Here is a 25,127-nt window from a genome sequence, read left to right on the forward strand (position 1 = left end):
TGCATCCTGCAGACTGACCGGAGCTGAGCTCCAGCAGCGCTCTGCCTCCTCTCTGCATCTGCAGGTGGAGTCTTGCCTCTGCCAGGTACAGCCACACCTCGCCTCCTTGCCTTGGGAGGTCAAAGGTGAGCAGAAGCCCGGCCTCGTTCCACGTCCTGAACTGAAACCCTACGGACATCCCCGATGACGCGGACGGCATCGTCCACGGCAACCGGAGGAAGCTGTGGGGTCCCGGGAACGTCGCAGCAACGTGAACCGGCTCGGCGCAGGAAAAGGTCACGTTGCCCTGAAAGTAAAGAATAAAAACTGATTACTGAAGGGATAAAACAACAGAAAACATGAATATTAATCAGCTGCAGGGGGCGTGTCTCATCAGCGAGTCTCCTTGAGAACAGAAGCACAAACTGAAACGTCTCATCGGCGGCGGGGCGGAGTGTGTGGACTCGGCCGTCACTTCATTGCAGTCCATTGTTCTGAGGCGTAATGACACAGCAGCCGCCGCTAAAGCTGCAGCGGTAATATATTACTGCGCCGGCTCTCTGCTGGGAATATCACCCGGCTATCTTTATAATGCTCTGGAAACAGAGATGACATCTAAAAGCCCTTTGTAGAGCTGTTAAAGTGATATATGGACGCGTGTGCTGCAGAATGCATCATCACGGCAAAATATAAAGTAAAAATTGGACCATAAAAACCCGGCGAAGCTACTCACCCCACATTAAACCTGCAGAACGGCCTGCACCTCTGCATGCTAGCACCTATGAGGGTTCTGCATTAGAGGCGTGTTTTAAATTAGGCAGTAACTGAGTTAACACTCCATCACTGAGAGAGCAACAGCTTCTGTCAGGAATAATGCTGCTCTGCACTTTGAAAGGAAAAGCAGCTCACACTCACTGCTGCTCCCTGTTTCTCTGCCATCAACACAGAAACAGAGAGTTTGAACCAGCAACAGCTGCACTGTAAAACATTTGAAGGTGGTTTAACTTGAAAGTTGAATTTACGTGGAAATGCACGTAAATTCAACAGGAAAATTTTTAACTCAGAAATGAGATAATAAAGTTGATTTAACTACAAGGCAAGTTGTGTAAACATTGTTTTTTTTAGTTCTGGTGACTTATGTCCACTGGAATGGACATGGGACATTTCTGAGTTTAAACTAATAAACTTGAATGATTCTTGCTAGTAGCTGCGTTTCCATTACAAATATGTACAAAACTTTGTCTATATTCCACTAATGTTGAAAAAACACAATCTCGCAATTGTAATGTTTCCACAAAATAAGAAATTAGATGTTAATAAGTTTATTCAAGTCACTAAAAATCATGTAATTCCATCCTCCTCCTACCACTTCCTGTTTCTTCTTTGTCTTTTCGGAGAGTAGTAATCAGGAGACTTGTGTGATTTGAAGAAAGTGTTTCCATTGCTGTTTTGCGAAATACGCTAATTTTGCTACAGACGAGAAACTACGTCATTCTAGCGCTAACTTAAAAACCTTCATTTGTTCAACTCTTGGAGATTTGAAAAAGTTAACACAACTCACTGCTGTGAGTGTATCTTTCGAAAAGACAAACATTTATATTAAACAGAAGTTAGGTGCAGCTCAAATGTTTGACAGTCGTTCCTGAAAATATCTGGAAATCCGTTGCTGTTCAGTTTTTTTTTAGCTGAAAACAACTGAAGGAACACGGAGCACCTCGTTTCATGTGCTGCCTGTGTCTCTGTGAAGAGTCATTTTCAGCCTGTATTATTTATTTTCAGAAGGTTCGGCGGCTGCGATTGATTCTTTCTTCCTTCACTGTCTGATATGAAAGCTCAGCGCTCAGGGAGTTGAGGAGATGAACTTCAAAGCTGCCTCTGCAGATGGTTTATATGTGATGTGTCCGCCTCACAATAGAGAAATAAAACTTCATCTGCTTCTAAAAGATGGTCTGGATTAATCACTGCAAAAACACAAAATCTTACCAAGTCATTTTTGGATTAAATTCAAGTGCAAATATCTTAGTACACTAGAAATAAGACAAAACTAACTTACAAGTAGGGCTGTTGTAAATTATTATTTTAGGACTGAATGTAAAAATTTTACATTATGCTGGTAGCACTTAGCTTTCGCCAACAACTCATAGGCGCTGCGCAACACAAATAATCACTGAGTCGAAATACGGTGTGCTCAATATTAAAACATGGTTTAACGAAGCTTCGAGGCAGGTAATTTTCCTAGAGGATTTTAATAATCGAAGAACTCGAATCATTTGAGGAATCGTTACAGCTCTACTTGCAAGAAATAAGAGCTTGTTTTAAGTCAATATTCCCTTAATAGTGATAAAAAAGTACTTGTTGCACTGGCATATTATTTCACTAACAATAAAACATTTTCCCTTAAGTGAGATAATCTGCCAGTGGAACAAGTACTTTTTAAAATTATATTAAATAAGTTATTGACTATTGCTGAAAAGTTACTTATAAGTTAGTTTTACCTTATTTTAAGTGTAATAAGGTATTTTTACTAGAACTTAAACCAAAAATTCTTGGTATTATTTTTGTGTTTTTGCAGTGAAGATGTTAGCAAATTTGACTAACTTTGAAACACTTTTACATGTAATTGAGTATTTTTTTATGTTGTGACTTGAGATTAGAAAATCTCAACATTTTTCATATCAATATTCCAAACTTTTCCACAATTCTAGAATCCTTAATACAAAATTACAACATCAATTTATAAAATTATTTTCTCCAACATCTGTAAGATTCCAGTTTTTAGTTATTAAATTTTTAAGATATATTTATAACATAACTGAATTCACGGTTATTGCATTATTTTGCAATGGCAGGAAAATTATCTTTGGATAAAAAAGTTATCTAGTGATGTTGTGATTTGATTATAGGTTAATAAATTTCAATCTTTTTAATTTAATCCCTCAGTTTCTCCATCTTTTGGCCTGATTCATCCATTTTTGTGATCCTACAGAACCGTCAAAGAAAAAATGTACCAACTAAACTGACTGGAATAAACAATTTTTTTTATTATTACAACAAAAGTATATTTCAGTTTTGATCACAAACTCCCAATTTAAGCAAAAAGAAAAAATAAAAACAGAGCACACTTGAATAAGATCCACTGCAGCAGCGAATGGACTGGATACATAGTAACCTTTGGATTTAGAAAATGTCACTGACAGCTCTGCAGGAGGACAAACAAAAACCAGCTGGTTCTAAATAAAGATATACTGAAGACAAAAAAATCACTGGATTTAAACCGTAACCACATAATAAGATTAAAAAAATGTTCCTAGTCAATGATCCGATTATCAGAATAAAATGTCTTAGTCTGAAAGAAAAAGATAAGAATCTTGTTATCAGAAGATAAAGACTGGAAAACGACCTTTCTCTACTGAACTGGATGGGGGATTTATATAAAAGCAGAAACAAGAGCTGAGGGTCAAAAGGTTCATATAAAAATGAGTCATTTAACAAGCAGCAACACTTCAAAACTGAAAAAGAGACTAGAAGAATTAAATGAAGGTCAGTCTGATGGAAACATTGATGTGTGGAGGGTTAAAATAAAATAAAATAGGAGATTTTTTAAATAAAGTGTCCTTTATAATAAATGTACTGTTTTTAATACTTTCATACATTAATTATTGTGTGGAGATCTGGGGGAACTTTTATAAAACCAACACAAAACCTTGTGCCTATAACTAAGATTATTTTGGCAGAACTTTTTATGATGTAGTAAAGCCCAGAACAGCACTGACTGTGTAGAAAACCTTTAATAAAACCTTCCAAATTGTATAAAAAGTGGTTTAACCAAACTATGAATTAGGAGAGAAGGATTTATTAAAAAAAAACAAAAAAATATGTCAGGACAAATATTGAAAGAAATAGCATTTCAGTTACAGGGACTCAGGTGTAGAATGATTGTGAGGAGTTAAAACTGTTTTTCACTCTTAAAATGATCTAAAAATATGTTATAGAAATAAATTACTAAAAAAATACAATAAGGTTTGATGGTTTTCTTTTATGGGTTTGTCTGCAGATCTAGCTGGAGATGTTTTAGAAAATATACAGTAGAGATTCTGCTGCTTTATGTAAAACAAAGTGAAGTAATAAGTTTGTGTCCATCTTCATTTTTTGTCACTGGCAGGAATTTAAGTTTTGTTAATCTGTTTCTATGATTGTATTTTTTTTTTTTAGCACTGTTTTCTTTATTTTTTAAAAATAAAAAAACTTAAACTTTACTTACCTTTATGCTAACCTGCTGGTCGTTGTTCTTAGCTAGTTCTGTTACGTTAACACCGTTGTACATCAGGTTTTCCAGGCAGCCTTGGAAGTTTGGATTCTGCGATGCTCCTACAATCAGCTGAACATAACGTGGATTTAGTGAGTTTAAATCAGGTTCGTGTGGACTTTTTCTGGTTCCCACGCACCAGTTTGACGTCCCAGAGGCTGAACTCTTCATGGGTTTGGACTGTCTGTGTGTGCTTGTCCACAGTGAGGTTGAGTTGGGAGTTTCTCTGTCTCAGGACGACGAGGTGCCAGTGCTGGTCGTCCAGCAGGCTACCGACGGACGTCAGCCGTCGGGGCTCATAGGACGAAGAGGTGCCTGGAAAAACGGAGGCGTTACATAATAAATAATACTATTTTTACTTGAGCGTGTGAAACCAAACTCAAATTCTGACTTATTTTTATGTTTTGATCCACTTTCTCCTTGTAACTCATGTTATTTTGTCCTCTAAAGCTTAACAGTAAAACTGCTAACTTTACATGTTTTTAGGTTTTCATCCAGGTTTTGTTGTTTGGATGTGTAGTTTTTATCCTCTGTTCTTTTTATGTAATGTGTTTTCTGTCTGTCTCTGATCTGACAGCTGGCTGCTCCGTTACCTGACCTCCATGTTTGTTTTCATCCTCGTTATTTGACCTGTTCATCTGCTGCTTTCTGACAGTGTGACCTGAAGTCAGAGCAGCAGAAAAATTCCTTAAGATAAATAAAGAAAACTCTTCTTTTCTCCGCTTCACGCAGGGAGGGTCACTGCAAGGCCATCTCATTAGAAACCCATAACTACATCTGCATACTTGTCTGGAAGCCGAAGCCAAATATGTGAATACAAAGGAACATGGTGAGACATCATTAATGATGAATGAGCAGCAGCCGGTCCTAATAAGTGGATCTCCACTTGGGATGTGAGAGAAAACTTTGCGGTTCTGCTGAGAGAAGAAACCAGGAGAAGGCGCATTAAAAATGCATCGCGCATTCTTCGGAGAGGTGGTGGGAGGCAATCCCAACGTCAGAGACGGGAAAGAAAGAGAGAGAAAGAGACGAGCCGGCAGCTCGAAGGATGACGGACAAATGTACCTTTGATATTTGAGCTCATTCCAGGAGAGGATAGATTTTCCTCAGAAAAACAACTTCATCCAGACAGAGAAAGTTATGATTTTCACCTCATGATAGAGAGGAACGTCTGTGCTGTCAGCGCAGCTATTGTGATGATTTATTTGATTTCAGTGCGGATGAGCAGAAAGAGACAAAAGCAATCAATATGAGAGGAAAGACAAAACAAATTAGATATCTTCTCTGGCATTGATTAATAGGACAATTAATATGCTGCAGGTTGTAAAGAGGGAGACCTCACTGGATGGATGTTTCATCAAATGGATGATCTGATTACTTCATAAGTGAAGGGAAAGACAGAGATTGAGCTCACATATTACATTTTCAAACGGAGAAATTTCCCTAATGATAACACTGAATATGAATGCTGGAAGTTTTTGAGACGTCAGAATTCAGCAACTCGTTTTGAGAAATCCTGATTGGTCAAGCAGAAAATCAACCAAACTATTATAATTTAGCAGAATCTTAATCTCAAATGAGCCGTGTGTAAACAGGATTATAACGCTTACATGCAGAGTTATGCAAGAATGAGTAAAAATGAATTAAATCTGTTTTTAATGCTTCTGAAAACAGGTTATGTTCTCTTCAGTGCGTATCGTAGTTTTAGGTCTGGTCCATTTGTTCGTTTTAATCGGATGCAAAATCTGTGGGTGAAGCTAAAAATTAGAGTGATGGCAAAGAGGCGTTCAGAAAACAAGGATTTAGAGTTTATCATCGAAGATAAAGTATATAAATAAATACTTTTTAATCACACAATGTACAAAATAAACTATTTTTTAAGTTGACAGTCCGTTTATATTAATTTTTAACTCAGTTATATTTTTTTGTTTAAACGTTTCACTATATTTAGCAGTAAAAATTACTGGATTTGGCCAAAATTGGAATCTATACCTATAAGTTCAGCAATCACTCTGTAGAAGAACTGATTGTCATTAACACAACAAAACATACATTTAACATTTATTGAAGAAATACTTTAATATGTTCTGAGCTTGTCTACATATTTGACAGAACCAGGGTTGCCTGGATCAAGTTTAAGACTTTTTATGAAAATTATAAATGAAATTAGATCTGTATCACAACAAAAACTCACAAAAGAAAATCTCAACTAAATAAACAGACAGAAACGGACAATTTTTATTTTTGTTTGTGTGTTAAGAAACACCTGGTGTCTTTTTAGGAATGTTTGTAAAGGATTCTTATTGTAATGTCTGGTGTGGATGTTAATCGGGATCCTTAAATAAACCAATAAACAAAAAAAAAACATGTAATTGAGGCTTTTTGATGAAAACAAACAATGAAAATCATTTTAATAAAGATATGCTGCTCGTTGAAACTCCCTGATTTACTGACAAAGTCCTTCAGAAAGCATCAAGATCATTCCTGTCTTCCTTTGAAAGCTGAATGTTTACTTTTAAAATCTGAATCCATTTCCATGAATCTCAAAAGTAAATTTGGATTAAGTGAAAGTATAAGTGCTTTTCAGGTTGAATGCTGATCTGAAGGACATTAGGATTGACTGCGCTCTCAGCGTTACAGTCGATGCCGTTTGTTTTATCATTCTGCGCCTGACCTCAGGGGAAAATCGCTTCATCGTATCTCTTCTGCCTTCCTATTAAAACGCCTCTAAATCTGATCGCTCTTATCGGGAAAACCGCTTGGTGTTACATCGTTTCACCGGCTGACTCTCGTAAAGCTCAACCTCCGTCAAAGACGGCCTGTAACGATCCAATTCAGATCACATAACGGGAGGCTTGCAGCTGGATCCGTTTCTTTTTATTCCCCGATAGAAAGGATTCACTTCTTTTTTTAAAAGAAGGATCAGATTCGGCTTGACAAGGTTGAGTAATAATAATTATAATACATGTCCTAAAGCTGAAAATGAACAAATGAACCAAACATAATGTGGTGGGAACTGAGTTTAAGAGGCAGATAACTTCAGATGACAGTATAGTTCTGCCAGATATTTGCTTCTGCTCCAAATGAATCAGCTCTGAAGTTTCTAATTGGAGCTCTTGGTGCCGCCGTTATTCAGGATCATGTTGCAGTTTCTGGGCTGTTGCTCAGTGTTGCCTCATAAAGAGAGGAGTGGGATCTGAAGTGAACGGTGGGAGGAGAAAAAAGGCCAGGATGTGCTGGCGCTGCAGAGAACAGCAAACATGAACTCTGGGTCGGCAGATGACCTGAATTATGAGCACAACAGTAAGACGGGCGATAAATAAAGCAGGTAATGTGAAGCAGGGAGCTGAAAGATGTATAAAAAGCTTAAAACTGCTTCTGAGAAGCAATGAGAGAAAGAAGGAAACCCAAGAAATGAGCAGCAGATAAGAGTCTAAATGGGCTGTGAGTCTTATGATGGAACATCGGAAAATAAAGTCACAATGTTACCAGAACACAGTCGTACAATAGTGAGTCAAAATAATATGAGAATAAATCTGAAATTGTAAAAGAATTAGGTGAAATATTACAGCTGCATGATATTAGGTCACAAATTATGAAAAAAAGTCTTTACATTGTGAGCAAATCATACAAGAATTAAGTCAAAATATTACAAAAATAAATGTTACAAGAAAAAAGTCATAATATTGTCAGTAAAAAATAATAAAATAACAATAAAGGTGGACTTTCAGAAGTTGAAATATTACAAGAAAAAAGTCTAAATTTTGAGATTTATAAGAGAATTAAGTCCAAATATTAAAAGAATGAAGTCACAATATTACATGAATAAAGTCGCATGATGGTAATAAGAAGATTTACATCACAATAATAAATAGAAAAGATTCATTATATTGTGAGAAAGTAGTACAAGAATTAAGTCAAAATTTTATTTGAATTGAAAAATATTTCATTGATCCCAAAGGGAAATTAAATAAAATAATACAAGAAAAATGTCATAATATTATGAGAATAATGTCGTACAAGAATAAAGTCAATAGGAGTGCTGTGGTGGCGCAGGGGCAATGCACAACCCATGTATTGAGGCCTTAGTCCTCATGCCAGTGGTCACAGGCTCGATTCCCGGCAAATCAAACCATTTGCTGCATGTCTTCCCCTTCTCTCATAACCCTCCTTCCTGTCAAACTACCTTCAAATAAAGGCCACTAGAGCCAACAAAACCTTTAAAAAAATAATAAAGTCATTATATTATTAAGTTTATTTTCAATATAAAGTTGAAATGGAATGAAACAGCTAGAAATGAATCGGAGGAAAATCTTTCCTCCATCCTGAACCTTCTGTGTTAGATATTTAGAAACTTTAGATATGTGAAAAGAAACAATAAATCTGCAATGTAACAGCATTTAAAAGAAGAAACACTCCAGAGTTCGATGTTTAATATGAGAGATGAATGTTTTTTTCATTTTTGGAGGACGTAAAAAAGAGCCAACGACTGAATAAAAGCCCACAAAAGACAAAATCTTTTTTTTTTGTTCGTTGGAAGGACCAAAAACTGAACTTTTATTTTTCTGGTAATTATTTTCTAACTCTAATAGACGGATGTAGAAAAATCTATTTTTCATCCCAAGGCTATGCAGTTCATCTTCCTAATTGGACAGTTTTCCAAGGTGATCTACTCGTTACAGAAACAGAGACTTTCCAAAAAAGTACCTGGGTCATTTTTTTTTTAAAGGTGACACAGATGCAGGGGATAAAGGTCCTACAGAGAGCGCTCAAGGTGACATAAGTTAGTTATTTCCACAATGTCAGAACCTTTGTTTAGAAACTTTTATCTCTTTTCAAACGCTCCACAGTGCTTGAAAACGTAAAAAATAAAAATAAAAAATTAAGAAACTGAGGGAAAAAAACCCTTGGAAGATGAAAATGAGTGTTAATGCCAGTTGGAAACTGGTTTAAACTCAAAATGTCCGCCGCTCACATAAACAAACGGTTTTGTTCAGACCTCAAGCAGAGCAGAAAGTCTTGGTGAGTCCAGACGTAACACATGGTGCCGCGAACCAGAACCATCCATCATGGCAGTAACGAGACGGCGTTGCAGCCGCCAAGAGAGAGCCGGGAATTAACCAATCAGAGGCCAGCATGTGAGCTGGCAGCCAGTAACTTTCACTAAGAAATACATCACATGATCTCGTTCTGCGTTTTTCACAGACCTCTGTGACGATGAATCAAACAATAGATCTGCCTTTCATGGATAAACAGTTTTTTCCTGATGATTCAAAATAGCCCAAGTTAGTTTCTTATTATTTTTTTACAGTTTTATTTTTGAAGTTCCCTTCTTTTATAGACTTATATTTTCAAAGTTTTCAGCTTGTTTTATTTTGGTTTCTAGTGCAAACACAGACTGTGTGTTTTTATAGCAAATGCCTGAATCTATTTGTATCAGATATGGTCTTAATCTGGACCTGAAAGTCCAGTTTCCTCCTGGATCAGGTCAGGAATCAGATTAGCAAGATTTTTCAGCATCTTGCTAAAGGTAAGATGGTTTGAGCAGCTAAGTTTGAGGTTAGCTGCTTTAACGTGGAATATTGGGGTTTTATCTGGTTGTCCAACATAAAATAGTCAAAAATATTCTTTTTAGTAAAACTATGCAAATAAAAATCTGAAAAGTGTGGCTTGTAAGTCTTTTAGGGTGTGTATCCACTAGCTTTACAGATGAGTTTTCTATTATTTCAAGAGAACCAACCATCTCTCATAACATAAAGCGTTTAATTTTTCTGAATTTGCTGAATTAGAAAGAAAAATTATTAAATTTTAACATTATTTTGTGTTATTCTGTAGTATTACCACTGAAAAGAATAAAATAGGTGAAATACTTAATTTCTCATTAACAGAGAGATATTCATACAGAAGTACTGTCTGCAGCTGCTCTTAAATTAATGTTAAAACTTCACTTCAGGAAGTGTGTTAACTAACCACATCCCTCAAAACCAACCTTGCCTACTGGCATGTTTTTTTTTCAATTTTGCTCCATTATTTTCCACTTTTCTGTCATCTTTGTTTTCATAGAAAATCAGTAATGTTTGGTTGAGAAGTTGACGCTGCTCCGTCATGCAGCTATTAAGTCAAAATTTATGTTCCTAAACAGAACCACCTTAAGTGTCTTTTTCATTCCACATCAGAATCTGTTTGGACCGTTTCTCTTTCCTGTTCTGGTATGGTCCCGCCACATTTATTTCTGTATTAACTGGCTCCACTTAAGGATGACCAGTGATGCCCTCTACTGAATGGAAGCAAAACTACAACATTAAAAGAAGCTCTTAAGTGGATATTACTAGTTAATCAAATTGAACTAATTTTATCTAATAAACCAACAATTGCAAGTGGATTAATTGTTTTCATCCCCAGTTCTAACCCATCTCACTGTAGTCCTGGCTGCTCAAATACTTTATATGTTAAAGGTTTTGTTAGCTCTAGTAGCTTTTATGTGAAAGTAGTTTGACAGGAAAGAGGGTTATGAGAGAAGGGGAAGACATGCAGCAAATGTCGCCAGGCCAGGAATCGAGCCTGCGACCACCGGCATGAGGACTAAGGCCTCAATAAATGGGTTGTGCTTCGCCCCTGCGCCACCACAACACCACCATTATGTTTTTAATTTTTACTTATAAAATGTCTAATATTTTGTCATGATAGAAAAAGTGCTGAGGTACTCCTTCTAGCTCACCAACTTTGACAGCATGACGATCCCAAATTGCTGATTCTGTCTTTGTTTCTGTATGGGCGAACCCAACAACACACAGAGGAAATCCTTTTCTGGAGGAAAACCGCTTCATGTTCTCTGCCTTTATTCCCTCCTCTCTGTTTCTCTGGTTTCCTTTCAGGTGTTAACAACCAGATTACTTTCTGCTCAGATGGTCTGGCTGCTAATTGGTTTCCTGTGGTTTCAAACCGACCAATCACCACAGAGAGCCGTCAGTCAAACGAGAACACCTGAGGAGCTCTGGCCGTCTCACTGCGCCCTGTTTGTGTGAGCGGTTGATGTGTTGGCCACTAATTAGCCACCAAGAATGTTAAAGTATGCTCTGTTCCGACTTGGCTGAATGCATTTTCAGCTTATATTTGTAATAAATAGTAACGTATTTTCTGGACTATAAGTCAACCCAGAATTAGTTGCACATGTCAAAAAACGATTATGAAGAGGGAAAAACATGTATGACTTGCAGGAAAATACTGTAAAAATATTTACAGCTTTCTTTAAATCTTTTTTTTTTTTTTTACCGTTTTTTCCTTCGTAACATATTTCCTGTTTTTCAATTATTATTATAAAATGTAACTTAAAGATGTTATTTGCCAGGCTCCTTTTTCTGATTACCTGCTAGTCAAGCTAGCATAGCTAGCATAGCCAGCAAGCATGAAATGAAAACGTTTCTGAGAAGAAAAAGACAGAAGAAGACTCTAAAACTGGAACGTATGAGGCACCACTTGTGCCAAAAGAATGTAGAAATTTTTTAGTAATGGTTAAAGTATAAAAACACTCTAAAAGTTGATATTTTTTTACATATTTTGTAGCATTATGTTTGGGTTTTTGTAAACGGGGATCCCGGTCAGAAGCTAATGCCGTTTGAGGGTTCATGGCATGGAAAAGTTTAGGAACCGCTGTCCTACAAAACAGATTAAAAACAATAAATATCTTACCTGTTATGCTTGTATGTTAATTTATTCAATAATTTAGTAGTAGCAAAAACAAACTTTAAACTCCCAGCACTAATATTAAGTGTTTTACCTTGTCTGAGCAGCAGCTGTAGCTTCCCCCTCTCCAGCTGCAGGCTGAGGCCCGACCCTTCCCGCCCTTCAGCGTGCAGCAGCGTCCCGGAGTTCCTCAGGGTTTTGAACTTCAGGGAGATGACCTGCTTCGACCCCTGCCTCGGCACCGGACCCGGTCGGTACGTCAGGCTGCTGCCGCCGTCGAAGCTCATCACATCTGAGGCTGAAAATAAAAATAAGACAGACGCATCTTCAGCTGTGATCCTCAGCCTTTACGCTCGCAGTGAGTTCAGCTTGTTACTGGGTTACAAATCTGTTTTCTGTTTATCAAGCACTTTCTCTGCCGGTGTCCTCTGCCGGCTGGGGATTTAAACTGAGGCGAGACGAACGGTGTAGCTGGGAAAGAATGGACTGCTGTTAAAAGGAGCAGCTGCTGAGCTCAGCATCAGTTTCCTCTTCAGTTGTACAACTAATTTCCCTTTCTCTTTTTTAATGAAGTTGGCAAGTCTTTGACCTCACTTAGCTTGCAGTAATGTGCTTATTGCACTGTACAGTGCATTTCCTGCTGATTACAGAGCAGCTCCGATCGCCCGACTCATCCTTTGTGTGGAGCTGAAAACGCTGTTTCCAGCTTCCTTTATGTACAACCGAACATGTTCATCTAGTTCCTAGATAAGCTTTATATGTTTTATTCAACTGCAGTAAGGCCCAACCACGTAATTATTCAAAATCACAGACTTTTTCTAGCTGAATCTCAGTCTGTGCACTGTAAAAACACAAAATCTTACCAAGTATTTTTGGTCTTGTTTTTAGCGCACTTGAAATAAGACAAAACTTACAAGCGGCATTTTAGACAAATATGGGTGCTTGTTTTGAAGTCAATAATTAATTAATATTGATGAAAAAGTCCCTGTTATTTCACTTGTAACATGAAAAAATGTCTTGTTATAGTATGTGAAATAATCTGCCAGTGGAACTAGCAATTTTCTTTTATTAATGTTAAGGAATTATTGACCTACGCTGCAAAGCCCCGAAATCTGACCAAGTATTTTTGATCTAGTTTCTTGTACAAACATCCATTTAAATAAGACAAGCGTACCTGACTTATCCAAGTAATTTCAAGTAACTCAGGAGCTTGTTTAAAGTCAATAATTCCTTAATATTGATGAAAAAGTTTTAGTTCCACTTATTTCACAATCAAAGGTCACTGAGCCGTTACCTAGCAACGCCAGCCCAGCCCGTTACCTAGCAACGCCAGCCCAGCCCAGTCCGTTACCTAGCAACCCACTTCTAGTTCCACTGGAAGTTTATTTCACGTATAACATGGAAACATGTCTTGTAACAACTGAGATAATCTGTTGGTGGAACTGGTAAATCTTTTTAAATTAATCGTAAGGAATTATTTACTTACACTGCAAGAACACAGAACGTTTGTGTAATTTCTCGTACAAAGACCTTATTACATTTGAAATAAGACAAAAGCAACTGACAAACAAAATTACAAAATAGTATAGGAGCTTGTTTTAAGTGGATAATTCCTTAATATTGACGGAAAAGTACTAGTTCATTATTTCTCTTATAATAAGACATTTTTTGCGTGGGGGGGGGTAAACTGCTCACACAGAAGTCTCATTGAGGTCGCATTTAATTATGCAAAAACACACAAAAAAACTGAACTCAGAAAAGATCAGATTTATATTGGGTACAGAGGGGGTACTTTTGTACTTTCATTTGGGTAAATCAAAAATTGTAAGTAGTAGGTCTAAGAAGAGATTAAAAAGACTGCTTCAGCATTGTACTACCTGCATACAAACATTAGAAACATTCCAAAATTTTATACAAATGACACTGTCTCCAAATGTAATTACTTTTAGCCCTTTCTAATACCTTCTAGGAAAAACAAAGCATGCATCTGCAGGTAAATGCTGCAGCTTTCCAGTGAAATTCAGCAGGCAGCGCTACAGTGTCAGCATGAGGTCTCACTCTCCCCCCTGCAGGTGCAATTCTCTCCGCCGTTCAGCGGGTGACAGAGAGGAACATCACCTCGAGTTGAGTGCTTGGCAGCAGACATAAACCTGGGGCTTTTACTACAAAGCAGGATTAAAGGCTCAGTGAAGTAACTTCATGTTCAGCACTGGGTTGTAGTGTCATAAAAGCTGGTTTACCTCATACTTCTGTTCAAATCGAACCTTAGGGGGGTAAACTGCTCCTGTTTGACTCATATTTTGTACAAAACTGTGAAAACCTTCAGAAATACTAATTTAACATGTATAAGAATAACAATAAAACTTGATATGTCCCATTTTTTAAATAAATGTATTTGCACGTGCAAGCAGTGGACCGTTTCTTGCAGAAAGTTGCTGTCAATAGGAATAGATTGGCCAAAATGAGGTGATAATTCTGATCACTGAGCTGCTGAATATTGTAGTAGCTGAAGTCGAGATGGTTTGAGACTCACTGTAAGGACATCCGTAGGCCTCCAGGCGCAGTCCGATCCGCCCGGCGGGATTCCAGTCCAGAGGAATGAGGCGCAGGAAGCGAGCGACTGCAGGCTGCTGCAGCTTGTACTGAACCACACTGTCTGCGTTAGAGTTACCTGGAAAAGACTGGAAACACACACACATGTACAGATACATTAAATATTTCTATAATAAAAACTACATCATTAAATAAGCTTCAAATATGACTCCTCCCCTTAATATTAAACACTGTATTACTTTTAGATGTGTTCCTTCTGCAGAGATCTGAGTCAAATGTTTAAATTCCCTTATCAGGATGAAGAGGCGTGGAAACAATCCATTCATTAGATTCAGGTGTGTTGCAGAAACGTTGCAGACATGACAAAAATGAACTGAAAAAACTGGTCTTTTTGTGAAATATAAATTAAATAATCACCATTTATTTAAAAGATGTTTGCATAATTTGCTCAAACCCAACAAACTAACAAAGCTAGAGATCTTCTTTTCTGTTTTTTTTTATGATTGCTTTTCCATTAAAGGGGATCTATTGTGCAAAATTTACGTTTGGCGTGTTTTTGTACTTTCATTTGGGTTTCTATTGATTCTAAAAACAGCACAAACACTTGAAAAAGTTGGGGAGATTTTTTGGCAATAAGTTCATGTTTTTGGGTGTCTGGAAAGTGAGTCGCTTCAAAAACCTATTGACTGTTAAGTCACAACTGAGGGCAATACCCATTGCCTAGCAACCCCAGCGGAGTTCTGCGTGTTTCCTAGCAACCCAAGCTGAGGTTCAGCACGATTGGTCAGTTGGTTTTACTGCTGCATAACGGCTGCTGGAAAATCCATGTGTTTTGTTGCAGAAACCATTTGCTGCATTCTTGTTGGTTGTGAAGGAGCCTCTACTTCTGCTTTTCAAATTTGCATGGTTATATATTTGTCCCTCTGTTTGCAATTATTTTCATGAATTAATGTAAACGTTGATTTGTGGGGGCGTGGCCAGCGAATTTAAAGTGACAAGACGCCCTAAATCAGCTCAAAGTAGTCAGAACTGACCGGCGTAAAATTTCAGTGTCTAAGAATGATTTTGTGCAAACAATTTACTGAAAATGTTGTGTAAAAATCTATTGACCCAACATATTTAACAATGCATAACATTTCACTTTTCACATTGCTAAACTACTAACATAATGCTTCTGAATATTTCAGAAGAATTATGAGCACAAGTTAGAAACTGATCTGTGAAATGATGAGCTGAATGTCTGACGGATTGCGTTCTGTCCCTTTCTTTGCTCATTCAGTTTCCTCCATCTGGCAATCTGTCCTAATTGCTCGCCTCCCTAGAGGTTGACATGCAGGTTAACTATCTCCCCCATTGCTGAATACAAGCCTAAACACATAATTAACTCATTTATTCCCCTCATAATAATGACAGCAAGAGTTTATTTGTCTGATAATGAAGAGAATTTTACTGCGATAGCAAATTAGTTTTTAGTTACTTCAAATCAGTTTGAGACTCAATCGACTGTTTTTTAAATCACCAAAGAAATTAATTTGACCCAAACAAATCAAACTAATTTATCGTTTTTACGTCGACTGTGATTTAAAAAGTTTGGAAAGTGGGACTGAAACGCCACTTTTTTAAAGGTGATTTTTTTTATTTCTCCACCTTCTTGTGTTTAATCAACTCTTGCACAATATACCGACTGACAGAAAATATCAGTGAGTGCAATGTCATGACGTTGGTGCAACATTAAGCAAGTTGGTTTATTTCAATATATCTGTATATGACCAGATAAATGGACTTTGATAAGGGCTGCACAATGGCGCAGTTGGTAGAGCTGTTGCCTTGCAGCAAGAAGGTTAATTGGCCTCTCCAAATTGCCCCTAGGTGTGAGTGTGTGTGTGCATGGTTGTCTGTCCTGTGTTGCCCTGCGACAGACTGGTGACCTGTCCAGGGTGTACCCTGCCTCTCGCCCGAAACGTTGGCTGGAGATGGGCACCAGCACCCCTCCCGACCCCACTGAGGGAAAAAGGGTGCAAGAAAATGGATGGATAAGCATTAATGCACAAAGTTGATTCAGATTTTAGTGGATAAAATGGTTCCTTAGACAGAAACTGTATTGTTTTATAATTGGAATAAATATGATCTGATTTCCAGTGACATTCCAGATACTTGCACTAAATGCCTTTTTGAAAAAGGAACCCTTCTCCATTGTATGTGGGAATGTACCAAGCCCCTAAGGGGACATGGAGAAAAAAAAAAAGGGAAAGAATTCCTGACTTATTATCTCGAGATCTCGACTTTCGAGATAATAAGTCGGGATCCCAAGATAATAAGTCGGGATCTCGAGATCTCGACTTAGTTTCTAGAGATCCCGAGATAATAAGTCGGGATTTCTTTCCTTTTTTTTTTTCTCCATGTCCCCTTAGGGGCTCCGTAGGAATGTCTTAAAATTCTGAAATTTTGGAAGGATGTTATTAGGTGTCTATCTGAATTGTTTAGGGTGAAAGTCCCATTAGAGGTTAAAATATGTGTTCCAGGAATCTCCCCAGTGGAATTTAAACAATCACAGATTAAAGCTAAATTGATAGACAGGACTTCTTCAAGCCAGAAGATCTACTGCATTATGCTGGAGGAGCATGGACGCGCCCTCCATGGGACTCTGGAAGAAAGAAATTGCAAATTCGCTCGGACTGGAAAAACTAACATACATGGCCAAGGGTAAACATCGGGACTTAGAGAACTTGTGGGAGCCATATATGAGGATCATAGGGACTGAAGGCGGAGCTTAATAATGAGTGTCTTGAATGGATGTCTTGTCTACAGTTTCTATTTATATACTGCCTTGTTATTTTTCTCTGTTCTAATTTAAAGGGTCTTGTATATTTTCGGAACTAAACAAATGCAGGTTTGAATGGTGAGTGAATGTGAGTGTGTATAAGCAGATGTTTATAATGTTAAGTTGATTGTTTGTAAATGTATGTCCTAAAAGATAAAATTCAATAAAATATATATATATATATATAAAAAAAAAGATCTGATTGAATTGACCGCATATTTTTGTAAATCGAATGAGTGTAAAATGCTTCGAGACATTATTTGTGGTCCACTGACGTTATGTAAATATAGGCTGAAATGACTCATTAAATAATTTAATGTCCCTCAAGGCAAATTATCTGCCTCGATGCTTCGTTAAATTTATGCTTTACTATATAGCGTACTATGTTCAGGTCGGATGATTATTTGTGTTGCACAATGCTCTAACTTCTGGCAATGATTCGTTGACGAATGCAAATTGCTATTAGCATTTATGGAGGGAAATGAGGAGGAACAGAAAGAAACGGCACCAAGAAATAGACAAAAAGTTTCAAAACTGATTGATCACTTTAAACTACATAAAAAAGAAACCAATCCTTTCCAAAACAGAACAGAATCAGAACAGAATCTGACATGTTGTACATGTACAATGAAATACATTTTAGCTAACATTATATGCAGTAGCTTTTCAAGAACAGTAATAACATGAAATATATATTTCATTAAAGTCTTTTTCATATTTCAAACTTGAGATTGAAAGTAAGCATAATGTTTACTAAAATTTCAATTTGAATTTTCTTTTAAAAAGTTAAGTTTCTCATCCTTTTTCAACTTAAAACAAATTTTTAGTACTTTAAACTTGAGACTAAAAGTGATGTTTGAAGCAGTAAAATGTTTGCTACCCTTTTCTTCATGTCGTTCACATCCAACGTTCTTCCTTGTTCTGATTCACTCTTTCACACAAATACTCCTCCTGATTCGCTTTTATGTGTTCTTAGAAAACAATTGAAACAACAAATTATCTCTAATTTGCTCTGCAGCAGTGAATCGATGAGTAAATTAATGAAAACATTATTAGTTTTCATGAGGTCGCAGCTAATTATATAAAAACTACATTTTATGTACAAGAAAAAAACATATACTTGTTACTTTCATATGTTTTCATATGAGAAAAGCATCAGATTTATTTTTTTAATGCTTGAAACCATTAAGTCTTGTTTTTTTTAAAGTCACGTTGCAAAAAAAGTTTAAATTTTTAGTGCAAATATCTAAAACTAATTTATACAAACATGTCACATAAAACTAGCACCATAGACCCAATTAGAGCTGATTCAGAGATTAGTTACTTTCACAATGCAAAAACTCAAAACTTTAACAAGCATTTTTATCTAGGTTTAGTGAAATACACTGGAAATAAGATAAAACTGACTTACAAATAAGTAATCAGCAAAGTATAGGCACTTGTTTTAACTAAATAATTCCTTAATATTGAGAAAAAAGGCTGCAAGTGAAACAATCTGCCAATGGAGCAAGATTTTTTCTACAATATTAAGAAATTATTGACTTAAAACAACCTTATATACTGTGCTGAAAAGTTACTTTAAGTTAGTTTTATCTTATTTTAAGTGTACTATGATATTTGCACTAGAAAGTGGACCAAAATATTTGTGTTTTTGCAGTGCAGATGGCGACTGGACGTGAGCCAACCAGCAGGTTGCAGAAATGGATTGCTGAAAAAATGTGACAAAATAAACTAAAACAGAACATCACATGTTAAGAAAATAGATGAAAATGAACTGTCGAGAAATTCAATTTTCAAAGGAAGTGATGAAGGAAATTTGAGAAAGAGGGGAGAAGTAAAACAATCAGGACTCCGCTCTCACATCCTGAGCCCTCCAGGAGGAAAGAAACAAACAGATAAAGAGGAGCGACAATAAAGGAAAGATGGATTGCAGCATTTCCAAACACCAACAGGCTTCCAAGGCAGGAAGAGGAGGGAGGAAGACATCCTCCAACACAGAGAGGAAAACAACATATTGCCTCCTCTGGTCCACATCCCACTATTCTGAGATCTGAAGCCCAGTAGGTAATGTGTTGTGCTTGATCCAGCGGCTCTGAAATGATTTTTTCCCCCCTCTGACAGACTCCCTAAGCTGACTCCTTCAGAGAAGTTCAGAGACACTTTGAAATGCGGCTGGGCTGCTGCAGAATTTATGTATAGTGCCAGATCAACATGTTTAAAGCTGGATCCCCAGCGCTGAGATTAGCCGGATTCCCTCCACACGGGAAATTGCCTTGGCTGGGCTTCTAATCAGAAAACTCCTCCGTGCAGCAGCGTGACAAATGTGGCTTCAACCTGGGTAAATGTTCATGCTCAGAGTGGGGAGGGGGGTAAAAATGTAAGTTTGTTGCATTATTTGGAGTTTCTGCAGAAAACGAGACGCAGAACTCAACAAATCTGAGGCGGGCTCACTGGGCTGATGGATGCACCGCTGTGTTTTGCTACGACATCAAAGCTCGTTGGTATTCCTGGTCGATAAACTGCAGCTACGTTACGTTACAGCAGAGGACAAGCATGACAGACACACCCACAAAACACAAATAAGGAGTAATGTGGCGAAAAGAAGGAAGAAACTTCGCAGTCTGTGACGATTAATCGGATTAATTGTGATTAATCAGTTATTTAAATGATCATCAAATGATTTAACAATCGATTAATTGTTAACTGGAGTACACAAACTCAAAAAAGGCCATTTACTGAAAGAACAACATAAAGAGCAGTAATTAAGCCAAAACTGTTCAAAATATTTGTATATATTACATCTAAAATTAAAAAACCTGTTTGTAAATCTGTTCTACCCAGAACTCCTTTAGTGGAAGAGCTTTACTTTCACCTGGTGCAAAGTCTGTAAATGAAATCTTCTGTTAAACACCTTTAGCTGTCCAATTAGTAATGCAAAAATATTAGCACTGAAACGATTAATCAGATTGATTGTGATGAATCGATTACTGAAGTAATCATCAAATGATTTAGCAATCATTAGCTGGTTAAGGTTTTTTAAGATATTGTTTATTTTTATGCAAAAAGACATATTTCCTATTTAAAAAAGGAACTGAATTATTTGTTTATTTGCATCTGTTTATGTATTTCTAATACTGTATACAAAACAACTAAGCAATGAAATAAAAAATCTGCAGAAATTATATTTTATCAGATCACTCGATTAATAATTAGATATTATTGTAAGGAATAAAACCGATTAAAGAGGGAAAGATGTGCAAGAACGGCTCCAAAAGTTAGAATACCCTGGAGGACGATGATTCCTGTTTGTTTATGCATGCCTGGGTTGTTTCCACTGAGCCATTCCACTTGATTCATTGTGCATATGAACTTCTCTCTGTGTCTGCATTTGGGTCCTCAAATCACGTCCATATAACAATAGGAACATTTGCATGTAATTAAGCTTAGTAAGGATTAGTACGGAGCGCAACCTGAACTTGAGGAACAGAAAAAGAATTTGAATAGCTATTGGAAAAGCTTTAATAAGCTCTTTGTACATCAGCAGCATCCTGTCACTGGACTGACCTTTTAAGAAATTAAAAGGCCAAAGGGATACAGCGCTGCTAATACACGTTTTGACTGAAAAACAACTAATAAGATCTAAAAGATCCATGCTATAATGATAACAACCAGTGCAAAGAAGCGAAGATGTCACGAAAACATGGGCTGGCTTAACTATTACAGTCATCAAGTCTGGATTAAATAGTAATTTAACAGGAACTAGTTTTGACCAGGGGCAGCACAGTGGTGCAGTTGGTAGAGCTGTTGCCGTGCAGCAAGAAGGTTCTGGGTTCGATTCCCGGCCCCAGGTCTTTCTGCATGGAGTTTGCATGTTCTCCCTGTGCATGGTGGGTTTTCTCCAGGTACTCCGGTTTCCTCCCACAGTCCAAAAACATGACTGTCAGGTTAATTGGCCTCTCCAAATTGCCCCTAGGTGTGAGTGTGTGTGTGCATGGTTGTTTGTCCTGTGTGTCTCTGTGTTGCCCTGCGACAGACTGGCGACCTGTCCAGGGTGACCCCGCCTCTCAACCGGAACGTTAGCTGGAGAGGCACCAGCAACCCTCCCGACCCCACTGAGGGACAAGGGTGCAAGAAAATGGAAGGATGGATGGATGGATAGTTTTGACCATTGAGATTATCTGAATGCCAAAATAATTTGAACATTCAAAACTGACTCCAAAAGATAATTTCCAAATGGCCAAGTTCACCACAAAGAAAAAGGGGGAGTCATAAAGCTTTAAAGTACGACTCCTTCACTGTTCTTTGACTTTAAGAAAGCTTTTAGACATTAATACCTATAAATACCACAGCATAGCAAAGGCCTTTCAGACTTTGGTGTAGAGATGCACTGATTGCAGGTTTCTGGTAGATCAATAATTTTTAAAACAGCCTAACCTGCTGATTCAGCTTTAGGACGGTACAAAACTTTTTCTTGTCTGAAAAGTCACTAAATATAGCAATAAAGTCACCAAGTTGGCAACAGGTGGGAGACTATTGTTATGTGATGGATAAGAGTGATTTCTCATGTAAATAACTTCTTGACAGGAGGATAGATTTAAGCACCAGGAATTGAAAGATTATGCTTGTGAAGCGCAAGATCCAACTAGAAAAACAAAAGTGCAAGACCAAGAATTGACCCTTGCGGGACTCCACAAGTTACAGAAACAGGAAAAGGACGTCACAGTCAAGGGACTACAATATTATTTAGACATGTATCAGATATTTTAAAATAGTTTAAAAAGTGAGAAGCACACTGGACAGGTTGCCAGATCAGTGCATGGCAACACACAACAACACACACACCAATTTAGAGACCAACCAATTAACTAAACAGTTGTGTTTTTGCACAAGGGGAACAACACACAAAGTCCATGCACAGACCCCAGGCTGGGGTTTGAACGCACAACCTTCTTGTTGCAAGGCAACACTGCTACCAACTGCTCCACTGTGCAGCCCTGGTTTAATAAGCATTTTGATGATAAATAGCTATATTTGTATATGTAACAGCCTGTCTATTAACTGCGTATGGAGCATCTTTTTTCAGTTCATGTCTTATCTGTTTGCCTCTGAGTCTGTTTCTTTTCACTCTGTCTTCACAGAATCAAAAGGGAAAATGTGAAGCTGTGATCTGATACTTTGGCAAAATCGTCTCTTGAACTTAAGACGCCGGCTAAGCCCTCGACAAAGATGACAGACAGCAACAAACAAGACGTAAAAAAGGAACAAATTGTCCCACTTGACTGCGTCTGAGTTTGTGGTGTTCAGCCAAATGTTTTGTCAGCAGAGCTCCAACACCCGCTGACACATTGCAAAGGAAAAGATAAACTCCTGATGACTGAGCTTATCTTTATGCATAGCACAGCAGATGCCAGAGAGGAAACGGAGTCTATACGAATGCAAACCTATGAAAATAAAATCACGTCTGATGATTACATTCATAGTTTTTATTTAATAAAAGAATAAACCAACCCCTATGCTGTCCTCCTGTCTGTACTGCTTCCAGTTGTGTCCCGTGTCGCTGAACATCAGTTGGTAAGACGTCAGCCAATCAGAGCTGCCGTAGCGGCCCTGAGTGGCGACAGCTGTGATCTTGGTTCGCTCACCCAAGTCGACCTCCAGCCACTGATACCTGTCCGAACTAAGAGGAGACCAGCCTCCAGCGCCTGCAGAGAGGGGGAGAAAATAGCAAGAGACGTGTGATTTATTAGGTTTATCTGCGCAGGAGGACATGAAATATGTTCGTGTAAAAAAACTAAAATAATAAATCATCTGGCTCAGCCTCTCAGCTAAATTCAAACTCCTACACTACAACCAGAACGATGAAAATCGATAAAAACTTCAGCGAAACCCTTAAAATTCATTTTGTGTCTATAACAACCAATAAGTTGCGCTTTAAAACTACAACACCAACTGGAATTTGTTCCATTTCGGTCACTGCAGGTATGAGGTGACCAAACTGCATACCTGCATTTTGGACGATACAAAGCATGTTAGCATGTTAGCAGGAGGAAAACACAGTTTAACATTATACAAAAGTTGAAAGAAAATATGTTTTTAGGTTCTTTTTTTATTTGAGTAAAACTTCTGGTGTCATGCTAACATACTAGTTAGCATGCCCCTAGTTAGCACAAAATATGTTTGTGTAAAAAATAATAAAATAATAAATCATGAAACTCCTGGTTTTTGTCGCACTACTCCTGTAGTGCGACCAAAACAATAAAAATTGATAAAAACGTCAGTGATAAAAATGTGTTAAATGTAGCGCTTTAAAACACAACACCAACTGGAATTTGTTCCTTTTGATTGCTACGTTATGCTAACAGGCTAAGTATGTGACTAGTTAGCATGTTAGCAGGACACCACAACTAGAATTAAACAAAAACCATATATAAAAAAACCCACACAGTACTGGTATGACATTTTATGAGAGATGAAAGAAAGTCATACTATTTTAGGTTATTGTTTTATTTGATTAAATCTGCTGATGTCATGCTAACATGCTGATTAGCATAATCCTAGTTATCTATCCATTGGTTTGACTCCCAACCTTGTGACCTTTTCTCTCTTCCTCATTTTATTTCTGCCCATTTTCTTACTAATTACTATCTGCAAAGCACAGAAATATGTAAAAAAACAACAGAAAGGTAAATATCTTGAGTTTAGTTTTATTGAACTTAGTTTCTTTCATGCTGATGTGATGACTAGCATATCACTAACTGTTGACTTGTTCCCTTGTTTATATTTTTTACAATAAAAAGTTTTAACCCACTAATAATTCTTTTTTTTTCAGTGGTTCTAACTCTCTTCTCAGAGAAAGCTTGGAGAACTGTTGATCAAAACCAATTTTAAAAATTAAGAGAAACTAAACAATGTATAACTTAAGCCATTTGTATAAACATCTACGTGAAAAATGTAATTTTTAAGAACGTATGTCAATGTATTTTTCTTGCTGAGTGTCAAGAAATCTTTCGTTTTGCTGTTTTGTGAACTCAAATAACAAATTAGTTCTTCATTCAGTACCATATAAAAATAATTAACACATTTTAAAGCAGCACAGATGTCTGAATTTTCCCTCCCTTGTCTAATAATTAAAAAAAAAAGTATTTTTTAGATATATTTGTTTCCAATCCTCTTCAGTCTGGAAGGAGTGAACAAGAACAATCAGGTTGTATGAAGATTAATAGCTAAGCAAAACATTTTGTTAACTTATAAACTGAGCCGAAATATACAAGAAGCATCAAGTTAAAGGTACTGATGTAGATCCATTCCAGCAACACACTGACAGTGACCTGAAAACCTTACAGCAGCTAGGTGGTTTAATTTCTCATGAAAATCAATGAGAAGCATTGATTAGTGTTACAGTACCTCCTAACATGTGTATCCTTCCTCATGTTGAATGCCATCAATAAAGAAGCTGTGCTGCGATTCATGCTGACTGCTTCCATGCTGGATTTCCCAGGATGACACAAATAAAAACCGAGATAAGAGTGTGAATTATTGAGATGTGAGAAACAGATTTGCAGGAGTTTTGAGAAAAAAAAAGTCTCCCAGCAAGCTGCTGAAAAAGCAGCAATAAAACCAGATAAGCATGAATAAAACAGGACACAGGTTGGTTCAGTTCGAGTTAGCTGAGCGTGTTTGCTACAGGACTATGGAGAGCCATTTCAGCCAAAATTAAATAAATAAATAAATGGGTGAAATAAATAAAAAATGAGTAAAATAAATCAAAAAATGAAGAAAATGAGT

The 25,127-nt window shown here is 37.2% G+C and overlaps 1 protein-coding gene across 4 annotated transcripts in view; it reads right to left on the bottom strand.

Moving 5' to 3' along the window:
- The window catches only part of LOC103479475 (contactin-associated protein-like 4), a 152,677-nt gene that overhangs the window by 82,072 nt on the left and 45,478 nt on the right, over positions 1–25,127 (bottom strand). For all 4 annotated transcript variants that reach the window (XM_017310027.1, XM_017310025.1, XM_017310026.1 and 1 more), the window contains exons 3-8: positions 22,851–23,044; positions 14,502–14,649; positions 12,063–12,266; positions 4,425–4,600; positions 4,241–4,357; positions 19–286 (exon numbers count right to left, since the gene is read on the bottom strand). In XM_017310027.1, coding sequence (XP_017165516.1) covers positions 19–286; positions 4,241–4,357; positions 4,425–4,600; positions 12,063–12,266; positions 14,502–14,649; positions 22,851–23,044 — 1,107 coding nt within the window. The remainder of the gene's footprint in view (positions 1–18; positions 287–4,240; positions 4,358–4,424; positions 4,601–12,062; positions 12,267–14,501; positions 14,650–22,850; positions 23,045–25,127) is intronic.

The sequence above is a fragment of the Poecilia reticulata genome, linkage group LG17, assembly GCF_000633615.1.
Source record: "Poecilia reticulata strain Guanapo linkage group LG17, Guppy_female_1.0+MT, whole genome shotgun sequence".
Taxonomy (NCBI): domain Eukaryota; kingdom Metazoa; phylum Chordata; class Actinopteri; order Cyprinodontiformes; family Poeciliidae; genus Poecilia; species Poecilia reticulata.